Source organism: Stylophora pistillata, chromosome 4 (assembly GCF_964205215.1).
Source record: "Stylophora pistillata chromosome 4, jaStyPist1.2, whole genome shotgun sequence".
NCBI lineage: Eukaryota > Metazoa > Cnidaria > Anthozoa > Scleractinia > Pocilloporidae > Stylophora > Stylophora pistillata.
Genome location: NC_142522.1, coordinates 25,278,311 through 25,293,791, shown reverse-complemented (window position 1 = coordinate 25,293,791; position 15,481 = coordinate 25,278,311). Strand labels below are relative to the sequence as shown.

At 40.0% G+C, this 15,481-nt stretch overlaps 2 protein-coding genes across 10 annotated transcripts in view; one reads left to right on the top strand and one right to left on the bottom strand.

The window, feature by feature from the left end:
- The first annotated feature begins 799 nt into the window (after positions 1-799).
- LOC111332811 (uncharacterized) lies at positions 800-4,938 on the top strand. The gene is given in 2 exon segments (XM_022938265.2): positions 800-2,822; positions 2,824-4,938. Coding segments are annotated over 2 exon segments (2,901 nt in total). The 5' UTR covers positions 800-1,049; the 3' UTR covers positions 3,952-4,938.
- LOC111332739 (sushi, von Willebrand factor type A, EGF and pentraxin domain-containing protein 1) overlaps positions 3,944-15,481 on the bottom strand; it is a 47,536-nt gene continuing 35,998 nt past the window's right edge. For 7 of the 9 annotated variants that reach the window (XM_088756704.1, XM_088756706.1, XM_088756708.1 and 4 more), the window contains 18 exons: positions 15,283-15,450; positions 14,589-14,756; positions 13,942-14,115; positions 13,294-13,416; positions 12,698-12,865; positions 12,082-12,249; positions 11,697-11,864; positions 11,109-11,279; positions 10,652-10,819; positions 10,221-10,388; positions 9,365-9,532; positions 8,777-8,941; positions 8,359-8,526; positions 7,439-7,630; positions 6,954-7,127; positions 6,173-6,349; positions 5,571-5,747; positions 3,944-4,764 (listed from right to left, as the gene is read on the bottom strand). In XM_088756704.1, the coding sequence (XP_088612830.1) occupies positions 4,580-4,764; positions 5,571-5,747; positions 6,173-6,349; positions 6,954-7,127; positions 7,439-7,630; positions 8,359-8,526; positions 8,777-8,941; positions 9,365-9,532; positions 10,221-10,388; positions 10,652-10,819; positions 11,109-11,279; positions 11,697-11,864; positions 12,082-12,249; positions 12,698-12,865; positions 13,294-13,416; positions 13,942-14,115; positions 14,589-14,756; positions 15,283-15,450 (3,050 nt within the window). In that variant the 3' untranslated portion in view covers positions 3,944-4,579. The remainder of the gene's footprint in view (positions 4,765-5,570; positions 5,748-6,172; positions 6,350-6,953; positions 7,128-7,438; positions 7,631-8,358; positions 8,527-8,776; positions 8,942-9,364; positions 9,533-10,220; positions 10,389-10,651; positions 10,820-11,108; positions 11,280-11,696; positions 11,865-12,081; positions 12,250-12,697; positions 12,866-13,293; positions 13,417-13,941; positions 14,116-14,588; positions 14,757-15,282; positions 15,451-15,481) is intronic. The other 2 variants (XM_088756707.1, XM_088756705.1) reach the window with 2 other exon arrangements.

Below are 15,481 nucleotides of genomic sequence, written 5' to 3'. Positions count from 1 at the left end.
ATCGCCAAGGTTTGAAGCTCTTGGTCGCTAATCAAATTCTCCATATCAACACCATTGGCAATGTATAGGGAAAAGTTGAATCGTAAGGGGAAGTAGATACTGATAACTTTTAGTAATAAAAGAGATCAGTGATGTTACACTGAATATTGTAACCAGCAGTTATGGATTGGTGCTCAGTTCACCCATAATTTTCGCAATTGTCGGAGTGTTGCATGAATGGAGGTAGACACTACACTTGACGTATCGGTCAAGTTGTCAACAATTTATTCTCTATTGATTTAGTTTTTCCAAAAATGACAGGTGTAATATTGTGGATCTTTCCGGGTTTTATTCCTGATTTTAAGGTGCGTGGCAACAGAATCAAATGATTTGTTTTGAAATACCATCACAGGAATTTCCCATCTTAAACAGGTTTCATTTTATGATCAAGATCTCAGATTGTAATTATGACGTTAAACTCTTTAAGATTTGTCGTCGGATTTTATTTAAGGCTTTTTACGTAGATTTTCAATCCCAGGAAATTTCCATTCTATTATTGCTTAGTGTCTTTGATCGTTCCGGTGTCGGTTCACGGGATGATGCGCAAATGTTGCTCACGGAAATAGTCACCACCTCGACGAGCCATCTCTAGAGGCAGCCTAATTGATTAATTGATTAATCATGGGTCATGAACTACGGTCGAGGCAGTATTTCTTTCTATTGTTTTGTTCTCCCTACCGGGGAAGATAATTCGAGGCTTTGCGGCTGATAATTTCTTTGTTTGTCTTATTTTTATAATCATTGTGGCAGTGGTGGAATGACTGTACAGAGGAACGTGTGAGAAAACGAAAATGAAAATATAGAATGCCCTTTTTTTAAATAGGAAAAAAGAAGACTAATGAAGCCGAGTCTCGAACGTTTTTCAATCCTTAGTTGACTTAAGCATAAAGTTGACTCGAATAAATTGGCATTTTTGAACGGATTCGAAACGGTCTGATCGCCGAGCGTTTGTGTTGTACAAAGCTGATAAAAATTCTCTTGCATCACGGGCTTTTGGTTGACTTAAATAAATGGAATACTCTAATGAGCACCTCAACTTCTTCCAGATATGTTTCATCGCAACCAACATTGTCACAGAAGGGCTTCGCAAGATCTTCAAACAACAGTGGGATAAGAGGTACAAGCTGAAGGCCTCGTTTGGAGTGTGGGTGGACTCTCGTAAGAATGGTCTTGATTTTGAGAGGCTGGAACCGCTGGATAGTCAAACGAAAAATGCAAGGTTGCTAAAAGTTATACGAAATGGCAAAACTAAAGAGTGGGATTGTACAGCACTTTCTTTTGAAATTTTATTCTCAACAAGCATCGGAAAGAGTTTGAATTCATCGATTTACAGACACGTCGATGATCTTCGAGTGTTTCGTAATGACATATTTGCTCATGTCGCTAATGGAACGATTTCAGATTCAAAGTTTAACTCTTTAATTGGAAGAGTTAAAGCAGCGTTCCTGGGGTTAAGCCTATCTGTTTGTGATATAAGATCGATTGCTAATCAAAAGAGCTTCCCCACAAAGGAATGGAGACTTCTAAGGAATCAGCTACTTCAAGAGCAAGAGGCAGTGAGAAGCTTGCAAGAAAAATCATCATCTCTCGAGGAGGAACTCAAGTCAAGACTTAAAACATTTTTGGGAAACCTTCCGACCCTACCTTCTCATGCGATTCAAGAGCGCCCATCTGAAGTGTCGATTATATTGGGACAGATGAAGGAACTCAAGGTGAGCAACGGAGGAGTAATAAGTACAGTATACCTCTTCGGTAACCCTGGTTGCGGCAAGAGTCAGATTGCCAGAATGGTCGGGGATATGTTTTACAAACAGTTATCTAGCAATGATCCAACTTTCGTTGTTAGTCTAATTGGTGAAACATTGGAAACGTTGTTTAGCTCGTATGACCGTCTGAGCAGAGCTCTTAGTTGTACAGAGTTTGCAATCAGTAGGATAATAACATCTAAGGACTCACTAGCAGAAAAGTTGGAGCAGTTCCAGAGATTGGTTACTCCAAAAATGAAAGAATTCTCTTCTTGGCTTATCATAGTTGACAACGTCGTTGACCTTGATGCTGTTCGAAGATTCTGGCCAACCTCTGGAAGTAGAGAGTACGGAAATGGACAGATTCTTGTCACAACGCAAGAGAGAAAATCACTCCCTGGCAATGGCCCTCGTAGTCACTGCATTTCTCTCAGTCAAGGTATGGACCCACAAGATGCAGTTAATTTGCTAACTAAAGTTTCTCAGACGCCAAATCAAGAAGAAGTGGAAGATTTCGCAGAAGCTTTAGACTATCAGCCTCTTGCCCTTGCATGTGCAGCTTGGTACCTTTCCAATATGCGGTGTCGTGGATCGCCAAACTTCAGCTGGAAGAAGTATTTAAGAAAACTGAAGAATGGAAAAGAAGAAGCCATGGGGGAGATAAAGAAGAAATGCGAAAGTGGCTACACGATGTCAATGCCTGTCGCTGTGCGCATGGCGGTGAAAAGGGCCGTTGCCAATGAAAAACTGCTACTTTACACTTTTCAGTTCCTTTTCATCTGCCCCCTCAGGTCAATTCCGATAGAAATTGTCGTTGATTTTGTTAGACAACAAATCCCAAATTTCGACGATGAAGACGTTTAATCTAGAATAATGGAATCAAGTTTGGTGCAGATCTCATCCACAAAAGACGGTAAAGAGACGTTGTGGCTTCACCAGAGTTTGTATCGAGCCATTAAAAGTAGCATTCCACCAGAGGAAAACATTGTAGCTATATCAGCGGCCCTCTCCCCTTTGCAGAGATTGACGGTTAATTATGCCGGCCTCGATTTCACCAGTTTTTGTGGAGCATTTGAGCGCTTTCTTAAAATATGTAATTTTGGTTCAGCTCTCATTCGTCAGAAACCCTGAATTCTATGGTCAAATTTCCAAAGTTACAGTACTAGGTGACTTTTTTGAGTGCTTTGTTTCATATGCCTTCGCATGCCTTAACTACGGCAAACTTCCAGTTGTAAATCAGAGCATGGAAAAAGTGAAGCACTTCATGCAGATGGACATGACTGTGGACGAAAAGACCTTTTCTCTTTTATTTTTCTTTTGTGGACGTGCCTCAGTTGAGTTCAGTGAACTCGTTGATGCAATCAAATACCTAGAGAGGTCTCTCGCCATTAGGCGTCGTATTTGTGGAAACAAACACCAGACTGTGGCAGAATGTCTGCGTTATTTAGGTCGCGCGAACTTCAATCTGTCATGTAATGAGGAAGCTGCTGAGTTTTATCAAGAGGCCCTCGCTATCTTCCGCCAGATATATGGGTTGAAACACAAAGATGTAGCAGAATGTTTAGTTGGATTAGGAAATGCAAGAGGTAAACTTTCCTATCATGATGAGGCAGACGAGTATTTTCAGGAAGCATTGTCAATTTTTCGTGAACTTTTTGGCTCGAAGCACTTGATAGTGGCGCGCTACCTACATAATCTTGGAACTTCGAGCATTAATCGTGGTCACTATGAAAAGGCTGAGCGATTTCTTGAGGAGGCTCTTACCATCCAAATCGAGATTTCTGGAGAAAAGGAAGAACGGGTGGCAATTATTTTAAACAATTTGGGAAGACTTCACTTGAAGTGTTTGCGCTTCGAAAAAGCCAGGCAGTTCATGGAAAGAGCGTTCAACATCAGATGCGCCATTGGTAACCAGTTACGTATAGGACGGAGTCTGTACTTCCTTGGTTATCTCAGTGAGATGGAGTCCAAAATAAGCTCTGCTGAAGATTACTACTGTCGATCACTAACAGCAATTCGCCAATATGACCTTCCGGACCATCACCTCTACGTTAGAGAAACAGTTGAGGCTCTCCAACGAATAAAAAGCAAGGCAGAAAATCAAAGGATAACTATAGTCAATCTCCCAATCTCAAGGAAGAGAAAAGCTGCAAACTGGCCAGATTAACATTCCAGATAAGTTATTAAGTTCTGAGTATCGGCATTGTAAGAAAGACCATTGCCACATTTAAAGTACATTTTTAAAATGATACATTTTTGGTATTGCTAACTTTAAGTGTCTCTATCAGCTTTAATCCACTATTTGTCGGCAAGTTTCTGTCAAGCCTGTGCTTTCAAATGGAAATATTGAACAATACTGAAAAAGATACTTAACAGTGGATATTACCATATCTTGAGCTTGAAATATGTCTTCATTTTAGCGCTGCTCACCTTGCAGTTCTGTATTTCTCGTTGTAGAGATCGAGAGAAATAATGGTGCTCTCAGTTTCTTGTAACTAAAATATGAGCTTTCCCTTAACGGGTATCTTGGGGCCATAGCAGATTGGCCGCACAAGAGAGGTGGGCGTTAAGAGGATACTGTCGCTGACCTCACTACAATCAGAAACATGGTTAAAGACATCCATGATTCATTACAGTGGTAAAAATATTAGTAATAGAAAATGGAAACCAGACCTCAAACCTATAACACATCTTTGAGGTTGTTACATTGAAACAAAAACAATATGTATATACTTTAAAACTTAAAAATGATTATCCTTGCTAACGCTTTGTTGTAATTATTCACTCTTGCTTCATTAATGCAAGTTCCTTTCTTGACACGTAGGTGCAGCTCCACTCCATTGTCCATTCTTGCAAGTTATTGCTTTTAAGCCGACGAGTCGAAAATTCCTATTGCAACGGAATCGAACTACCCGGTTATGTCTGAAATCACTTGCATTCCGCCTGCCGTTTTTGGGCGTGCCGGGATTTGAGCAGGGGGCTGAAAATCAAAAGGAAAATGAAACAATATGTTTGGTGCAAAAAGATTCAATATCATTACTAAAAAACAGTATAATTTTATTGACAGTATTATCAATCTAGCGTTCGTGGATTTTTCACAAACGCTGAATACAATAACAGGATCGTTCTATGAATAAAGAGACGTTGATCTGTGTCCACAGCCTACACTGCCACTAGTTTCCCACATTCAACTTAGCCAGATTTCTTCTTTACTTCCAATACACATCAGCTTCCACAAAGAATAAATGACCAAATGGGTATCGGTCATGTTAAACAACGAGAAAAATTTTTCCTCACAAACTAGCTTAACAAGGCACGGGAAACTCCTCAGGCCCTCACAATGACTTATCTTGGCGTTTCATTTCTGTGCCTCCTGTGCCTTCTTTCTAGGAAGGCCGTAAGCACTGTCCGAGTCCGTAACCTTCCCCCAAGTTCCTTGCCGTTTTCAAAAGGGCGCACTATCGTTAGACACTCGTAACATTTCCAGTGACTCGTCCTGGTTCAGTTCCGACACAGGCCAACGTTGAACAAATGTGATCGGGTTTCTTCGGTTTCATTTGAAATTTTTTTCGGGTTAAGTTAATTATTTTTTTTAGGGCCTCACCTCTACATTTCGACATAGTTATCGATTTGAACGTCCGAGTTTCGTCGTGAAACGTTCCCACATGTGCGTTTAACATATCCTTAGATAGAAAATTTGTACGCTCATGCAGTCATAGACTACATTTTATTTCATTTCCTTTTTCATTGTGGTTACAGAAAAATAATATCAAGAATTCTGCTAACCTAAACAGTTCGGCTTAGGTCTGCTCCAGGTACCATCTCTCATGCAGTAGATTATATGTGCTCCAACGAGTTTGTGTTTTCTTGTGCAAGAAAATCGCACAGAACCAGTGTGGTACAATCCGCGAGTAATTTTTCTCTTTCCGTTTTCTGGAGTCCCGGGATCGCTACAAACAATCACTGAAAAACATTCGAAATTAGTTAGGTAGTTAACTAAGTGGGCTAACCTGGATAGTGTACTTGTTCTTCAAAGTTACGCATTGTAAAAACAATACATAAAAAAAAAATGGATGGAAACAAAGCCAAAGTAATAGGAAAGTTATTTCAGTGATCGATCAAAAGACAGTGGTAACAAGGTAACACTGCAACACAGCTCCAACGCAGGGATTAACAGTTTTTTGACATTTCTTGAAAGGGAGAATCTAAGGTCTCTGACACTGCTGCGACCAGGAGACGTATGACCCAAGTTTCTGTTTTCTGTCGCGTTTTGCCTGTAACTTAGCCAACTTGCTTCTAAAGGTGCTCACAAAACCACTTAATTGTAGCGTTCACCTCCTTTAATATATCAGAGGGTCAAGTTAAGTTAATCTACGAAACGGACTTACAATCACAAGATGGCTGTGTACCGCTCCATTGTCCATTTGGGAGACACGTCCGTATTGACGGTCCTACCAATTTATATTGCATGCCAACGCAGCGGAATTTCACTTTTCCTTTGAAAGAGGTGGATGCTTCGACAATCTCTCCATTGGAAGGAGCAGTAAGGGGACGACAGTCCACCGCTAGTGAGTCAAATTAATTACTGGATTAAGTGCGAACGAGCTGTAAGGTGGTGTTACGAGGGTGTTGTATAAGTCAAACGGTCTCTAAGTCTGTTGCGTTGTCAATCAGTCCCCACTAAGTCTTCTTTGCAGGAATATCAATCTCTTGGAGTGAGCCATGCGTGACCACCCGGAGAAGAGGGAGACTAGCCTTTACGTTAGTCGATAAATACAATGAATGAATATTGCCAAGAGCGAAGAAAACGATTCCGACAAAGGAACCGTTAAGAATCATTCAATCTATCTAATTTGTACTCCAAATAATTTTTGACTTTCCTTTTAAGATAGTTTTGTTTTCTTCTGAAGTTACAGATGATTTTTGAAGCGAGGGCGATTTTTTTCTACTTCACGTTGAGTGCCTCGATAGGTTTTAGGAAATCCAATTACTCTTGTGTCGCGACCTAACGGTATAAAAGGTTAGCTCACTCTCACAGCGGATATTGTAAGTCCCTGTGAAATTCGTTCTTAGCCGTATGAATTGGCTCATTTGTGATCTCAAAATTACCGAGGTAATTTTCTTGCAAGAAAAAACGAACAAACGAGGCAAACAAACAGGCAAACGTACTCGTGCATCGGGGTGATGTTCCACTCCACGTTCCGTTGGCTTGGCATAAACGAGTCTTAGATCCCATAAGAGTATACCCAGGACTGCAGGAGTACTCGACCGTTCTATTGTACGTGAACACATAACTGCTTATTTTGCCATTTTTGATACGTCCTGGGTTACCACAAGATCTTGCTGTGCGAGAGAAAAAATTGTGAACAGATTTCGTAAATAACTTTTGAATTCACAATACGTCAGAATGTCGCTAAACAGTGAATTTGACAGCATTCTCCCCCAACTCTGAGCTCACATGAAAATCAGATGTCTAAGCGATATGGAAAGGCAATAGAAAGGGAAAAACATTTTAAAGATGTAATTTAATGGGTAAACTTTTCGTGAAATTCTACCCAATCTGATGTTTCTTCATTTAATTGTTTGTGTTGCTGCTGGTTAGTGCTCTGGATTTATACTTTCTTCGTGTAACTAAAAGATCTTAAAATACTCACGTTGACATCTGAAAGCCAGTTTAGTCCACTGTCCATTCGCACATCTTTGAATGGGAAATCCAACCTGCGAGTATCCCAGATTGCACCGATAATACACTCTTGCACCGTCGGGAAACACTTCCATCTGAGACTGCACGAGTCTTAGATATGCATTCGGCGGAAGAGTAGGCTTCCTGCATGATTTGGTGGTGTCTGAAAGGATGTTGTGAATAAATCTTATACCAGGATTTCTTAATAGCAAAAGAAAATAATTAAAATTTATTTTTTCAGACTCCATGCGCTTGTGGCTTCTTCCGAGAGGAACTCAGTACAGCTTCGCTCTCGTGCACCCAGATAACACTCGAAATTCTCTCACCACTTTGCGATATTCTTTCTAAATACTACAATATTTTGAATGTGTGGTCATTCAAGACTCTTAAATCTAACCCTAGCCCTAACCCTACACGAAGCAAAATTAACCAATTTCACGTTTAACTTGCCCGCTCCCTCTAATGACCTAATATCAGCCTCTTGGAGTGAGCCATGGGTTACCTCCAGGCGACGAGGGAGACTAGCCTTTTCATCAGTCGATAAATACAATGAACGAATATTGTCCATTCATACTCAATAAATTTCTTGCCGTAACTCCGGTCTATCAATTGACCAGAGTACAAAGTTGGGGTACAAAAAACACATGCAGTCACAGACTGCTGTTTATTGTATTTCGTTTTCACTGTCATTACAGAAAACAAATCAAGAATTCCACCAACCAAAACATTCCGGCTCAGGTCTAAGTCAGTCGCTTTGTCACGTAGAGTTACCCAGGACGAACTTACTTTTTCACTTATTTTCTTTACAAATTTCAGCCGACCGTTTACATAAAGTTCTTGAGTCGTCCCGGTCAATAATTGTAACCTTGCCAATAGCCTAGTGCAAATTACCTTTACAGAGGGGAGCTCTCTTGTCCCATTTTCCATCAAAACACTCACTAGACGCGGAGCCCTGTAATATATAACCTTGATCGCACCAGAACTGAACAACCGATTGGTGTTGGTGGTTATCGCCGAAGACGAAACCGTTAACTGGTGGAATTGGAGGAGAACACGGAGCTGGAAGCAAAGTTATGAACCAAAAAGTGAAGCTCGTCCACTTCGGTATTTCTAAGAGTATTTTCTTATCTTTGATCTAATTATCATCATAAGTATTTACCACTGCGGTGGACTTTATTGAAACATTTTTTTTCGTTTGTCACAAACCTGACGATGTTAAGAGAACACTGAACTATTTGGTGTCAATATCAGCCTTGTTTTAGCAACAACCGAAGCGAGATAAACAAATTTTTTTTAAATTCTATTGTACCTCTACAGATGGGTCTAGTTCCATTCCATCGCCCATCGACGCACGTGACGACAGAAGAGCCATCTAACAAGTACCGATCGTCACATGTGTATGTAACACTGTCTCCTGCATAGTTACTTCCGTTGTAAGAGCCATGTCTTATGTTGGTAAGGGCAGGACATAACGCTGGAAACAGGAAAGGGACATTTAGTTAGTTAACTCACCCTGTAAGAAACTTAAGGGTGGAAGGAAATTCGCACATTTTAACTAAACTTCGGTTACTCTCTGTGAAAGTGCGGAAAGGGGTTGCATGTGACTCCCCTCGCTGTGTGAAAAGTGACAATTTAAGCAACAACAGCAATCACAGCCTGGGATATCCCACTGCTACACGCCACTGAGATGGTAGTGTAGGATACCCTACTAGAAAATCCTGGCAATACTTTTTCAGAGAGTGGAAAACGAGGAGGTTACAAGAGTTCAAAAAAGCACATGGTTAACAGACTAAACTCCCTCTTTTCTTAGATTTCACTAACTCATTAACTTACTTCAAATAAAAAAAACACCTCATTATTATTTTGCATGTAAACTTTAACCTCCGTTAAATGATACCTCTACATGTGGGTACGTTGCCACTCCATGCCCCATCACGGCAAGTGATTCTGTTCACTCCTGTTAGTTTAAACGTACGTTGGCAAACAAAAGACACGCTTCTTCCGTGACGGTAATCTGCCCCGATTTTGCGACCATTCCGTGGTTTACCAGGATCAATGCAAGATTCTACATTAAACAACAAAATAAACACTTTAGTCTCAGTGATGGCGAGATGGTAAATTAGTAAGTCAATCCTGAAAGATCCCACGGAACAAAAAAAAAAAAAAAAAAAGGAGTGGAGTGGGGTAAACAATGATGCTCTCGCAGTCTCAAGTTAACATTAGTAATAGGACTAAGTGGAATCCGCGAAGCGGAAGTCCGACTTTTAATATCGAGCATGATTAAAGACAGAATTGGACAACACGAAATGCGCGTGAAAAGTGCGCACATGACGCATACTGCCCCCCTACACAGGCATAACGTGTCAACCCTCTAATTATACCTTCCAATTACAAGCATGACTCGTACACTGTCCTATTAGTGTTCAAATCGGGCTGGTGACAACCACTCACTTTCGAGAATTTTATTATAGCTTTCATTAACTGAGTACTTTTCACCTGTGTGTCTGAAGTAATCAAGGATCCGACCTTCTTTTACATGCAGCGCTCTGCGATTACTCTGAAAAGACTGACGAAAGATCTTAGCCGAAGAAGGTTCTTTCGCGCGAATTTGTCTACACCTAACTAGACAAAGAAATCACATTGCGTCTCAGGAAATACATGTCTTCCATTGCAAATGTCATTTCCCCCATGATCGAAATTTTCAAATTGAAAGTCTTAAGTCAATACACCAACTAGAAATGACAGCCACTTACTTTTACACTGCGGTACAGATGAACTCCATACTCCTTTCTGACACCTTATGACCTTCCTACCAATTAACATGTGGCCATGATTACATGAAAAACTGACTGTCTTTCCATGCTGAAAATTGTCGCCTGTCCTGGAACCATGGCGTGGAGCTCCTGGATTCTGGCAGCTGGCTAGAAACGAAGAAAGTAACGACCCAATTAAATTTACAACCCCAGAAGAACGTCAGTGAATAAAAACATAGCTGTGGTAATGACGGTAATTCAGGCAAGAGGAAAGGCAACACAGTAAACTAGAAAATTTGCTTTAAACTGCTTGAGAAGTTACCGTATTCATTTGTGATATCGGATCCCACACACGAAGAATATGTGGAACTAACTTTGAGTCATTGTTCTCATCAGTTATAATTCTCTAAACTGCTATTACCCTTGCTTACCTGAACATACGGGAACTCTGCTACTCCATGTTCCATCACTGCAGGTTAAAGTCTCGTTACCAAGAAGCTTAAAATCAGTTTGACAAGTAAACGTTACATTCCTTCCGTGACGGAAATCATTACCTTTCCTTTGGCCGTTTTTTGGTGTACCTGGATTATTGCAAGTCTCTGAAGGAAAAATATGAAAAGACACATTACAAATGAGATTTGTGTCACTAAATGGAATAGCAATGAGTATGATTAAAATCAATGGTATAGCGTGCTGTTGAATGAAGATGCAAGGCAGCAAGTGACTATTAAAAAAAAACTTTTAAACAACAAACTGATAGGTAAACTTGAAGGAAGGAATCTCAGTTAAAACTTGTCCTATACAACGAAGATCATTGAGTATGTATTCATAGTAACCAAAGCTTTTAATTATTAGGTCAAAATTCTTTTGAAATGAAACGTCTCTTACTTTTACACTGCGGTAAAGATGATGAACTCCAAACTCCGTTCTGACACCTTATTGACCTACTACCGATCAACGTGTAACCACTTTTGCACCAAAAATTGACTATTTTTCCATGTTGGAAGTTGACGCTTGGCCTTACACCATGACGTGGAACTCCAGGATTTTTGCAGCTAGCTAAGAAAATGACAACAGCAATACTGTGAGGCTAAGGATTACACAGACCTTTCACAAACTTCGCGACCTTTCACAGTAAAGTCAAGATCCCTCGAGGGTTTCCAAATTAATTTTCTTCGCATCATTAAACGAATAGAAGCATATGACAGGTTTATACAACACATTCCGTTTGTCTCTTAATGCTCAGAAGCTCAGCTCGTTTCAAGTAAAACTTTTCATCTGCAAAACTTTCATTAATCAGAAGAAACTCTTAAGCCCAAGTCTTTTGAATTAAACTCAGGTAAATAAATATATCAGGCCGAAATAAAGATAACTGAGTAATAATCGACATAACATTTTATTTACTGGCTTGCAGTTTTCCGAATACAAAGAGAGTTCTGATTGCACAAAGGTATGCTCAGTTGTCTCCTTGCTTACCCATACACACTGGAACTCTGCCACTCCATGTTCCATCACGGCAAGTTATAGCTCCACGACCAACAAGCTTAAAATTAGGTTGACATGTGAACGTCACTGTCTTTTCGTGCTGGAAATCACCGCCCCTTCTTTGGCCGTTGTTAGGCCTACCTGGATCATTGCAACTCTCTGGGGAAGTAAAAATGAGCAAAACAAATGAGATTTGTGTTGTAAAATCGTTTGGCTTTCTGTCGGACAGCGTGCAGTTCTTTGCCCTGTATCAAGGCCAAAGATATCAGACTGGAAGGTCTGAAAGGTCCTAAAGCTTACCGCCAAAGTGACCAAGGTTAGAATAAATTATTTAATCAACGATCTAAAACATCTGTTAGTAATCATAGTCACTTACTTTTACACTGTGGTAAAGATGAACTCCATACTCCTCTCTGACACCTTATAGCCTTTCTGCCAATCAACTTGTAGCCACGATTACATGAAAAACTAACAGTTTGTCCGTTTTGAAAATTGTCGCCCGTCCTGGAACCATGAAGTGGAACTCCTGGATTTTTGCAGTTGGCTAATTGCAAAACGATAACAACAAACATCGTAAAGCTCTGACAGCAAGGACAATCATCAAAATCTTCAACGATTTAAGGAAAATCCGGAATGTAACTGCGCCGAGAAAGCAACAAGCACCTCCTAAAAGGTCCAAAACTTTTACCTTGACACAGATAAATATGGTAAATTGCCGATTTTCCACTTTTCCGTTGTCTCTCAATACCTATATTCTCCCCTCGTATCGCGTGTTCACCTGATGCTGTTTGAATTTTGTTTTTTTCTTTTTACTCTAATTAAAATTGTCACAGAAAAGGAGGTACTAAAGGTCGTTCCTTTCATGAAAAAGGATAACGAAGTGTTTTCCGCTGAATTACTTCAGGGTGAAATTTTTCGCTCTGATCATATTGATTTCATATCACTTCTGTCATTTCGGATAGCGCAAGGAATGTGCTATTATCCTTGCTTACCCATACACACAGGAACTCTGCCACCCCACGTTCCATCGCGGCAAGTAATATTCCTGCCTCCGACAAGCGTAAAATCAGGTTGGCATGAAAAAGTTAATTCACTTCCATGATCAAAATCGCTGCCTTTTCTCTGACCATTTTTTGGTGTACCCGGATCATTGCAATTCTCTGATGAAGAAAAGAGGAACAGAAAGGAACCATAACCTCTTAGCCATGGGGTGAATAATCACGACAAAATTAAACAGCTATATGGCGTTCTGTTAAGCGCACAAGTACACACCTTCCAGCCTGCTTAACAAGATTGAGCCGATATTGTACATAATCGCAAAAAAGTAATAAGAATAAAAATAATAATACGATCACACTGAACCTCAAGACATACACTTCATTGTACTACTCTTTCAAGCTATTTATAAATTGAAATACAATTTCGGAAAATATTCCAACACAATTTCCCCAGACCACCAACCATGCTGGGAAAATTTTGGGTAACTCAAGACGTCATCTTAAAAATTATTGTGAAAGGAGGAAAAACTAGACTGCTGAGTACGCTTTACTTCTGGAGTATTACAAGTATTCAAGTAATTGTTGCTTACTGAAACAACTCTTGCCATTTCCAACTGAGCCTACGTTACATTTGCACGTAAAAGAACCAATGGTATTTGTGCACTCAGCGTTGGCATGACAACGGGATACTCCCTCTGAACACTCGTCAATATCTAGGGTGAGAATCACATGAACGAGTTATTTCATCATATTTATGTTTCAAGAGTTCCCTTGTGTCTGGTTTTCTCAAAGACAGAGTCAGTGTCTTACTCGGGGCCCAGTGGTTCGAAGAACCATTAGCGCAAACCTAGGCTTAAATTTCAATCCTTTCTTCATAAGCCTTTTAGCATATAATTGTCTCTATACGTTTAAAGGGCATCCAATCTCCAAATTGTAAACAAAAAAATTGTACTGAATTGTCATTTAAAAGTCTATCTGAAATCAGAATTGACTCTGGGTGAATACCGGATTATCTTAACTTAGAACAGCCCGGACCAGGAGAGCAAAACGCTCCGATTTAAGAGTCAGAGATTCAGTTAGGAGACACTACCTCTGATCTAAAAACATCCGAATACCAAACTTGTGAAGTCGCAAAAAGTTTTCGCGAAAAGAGTTTCTTCTATTCTGATTTAAGTATGCGTGCTCCTCTTGACAATGATTAAATTTTAGTCGATTAAAAGGATGTAACCGAACTATACCTGTACACAAAGGAGCTGTTGAGCTCCACTTTCCATCGAGACACCTGATGTTTGATGACCCAATTAATTTAAACCCTGAATCGCACGAAAACTTCGCTTGTTCTCCGTGACGGTAACCAGGTTTGAAATCAATAGCTCGGCCATTTACAGGAGCAACAGGGTCTGGACACGAGGCTTCAGATGAACAAACAAAATTACAAATTTATTAAAAGTGAATCGACTCGACTGGACTTTTAGACTGAATGATGAGTAGAAGGATTCTACAATAACACATGATATCATCTGATATGTCAGGTATTCGAACCCATATATGCTTCCAACCAGATTTCACAAACAAGTGTCCAATGGAACTAAATTAATGTAAAGCGAGGCCCTGTCTATCATTTGCTGATTTCAAAAGCTATTTTTCAAAGAATTTTTGACGGTGACATAGCATGGTAAAATTTTGAAAAGGCGAAGTGGCTATTGGTTAACCAGTCCACTTGTGCCTATCAAAATAAGGGGACACCGTCGTATCATTCTTTTTATCACACATATTAGACCCGCACATATCATATTGAACACCAAGATATCTGGGAAAAACAAATGAACGTGAGTTGGAGAACAAAATCATCTTGATGTTGCTAAACGCCTCTTATAAGACCTACCTTTACACTTGGGTGTAGGCTTATTCCATTTTCCAGCTACGCACCGCAAAATTGGCGCACCAATCAGCGTGTGACTTGGTCCGCAACTAAATGCCACGGCCTGACCATCAAGGAAGGTATCCCCTATTCTGCTGCCATTAACAGGCTTCCCAGGATCGACGCAAACAGCTAAAATTCAAATTGACGCCATGAATATCAGTATATCTTGTACCAATAATTTGACTACTACTGATCATTGATTTCTAATCTGTGTTGAGTTAATTTGATTTGATGTTTAGTAGAACTTAGTATTAAAGTTGGATATCAGCAACCGAAAGGAAATCGAAGGGTCTGACGCATACAATCGAGAAATTAATCGGGCAGGTTCGGTGGTAAATTCTAATTTGATTCTTGGATAATTTTGGCTCAGAGAAGGGTACGAAAAAGGTCTTACTCAAAGATTCGCAATAACGATAGCCGTTCTCTAATTGTGCCCTTTTTGTGGGCAGAAAGAGGGGACTAAATCGATAAGGGTGTTTTCTTTTTTAAGAAATATTCGTTGACTTTACTGTGAAAAGTCTTGATTGGATACGATACATTATATTGCATTCATCTCGAGGATAACACAACATGCACAGAAAGCGGCAGTCTTTTTATCACGGTTTATTCCATAGGTGTAAACGTTAAGGGATAAATTGAGTTCGTAACTATTCACCTTTGCATTGAGGCGTGGATGCACTCCACTTTCCATTAATACACACTACGTTTGGAGTGCCTGTTAGCTGAAATGCCGCAGAACATGTGAAGGATATTCGCTTGTTGTGAGTAAACTCGTTACCATGTCTGACACCATTTTTAGGAGTGCCTGGGTCCTTGCATGACGCTTAAGACGTACAGGAGAGATAGAGAAAGTA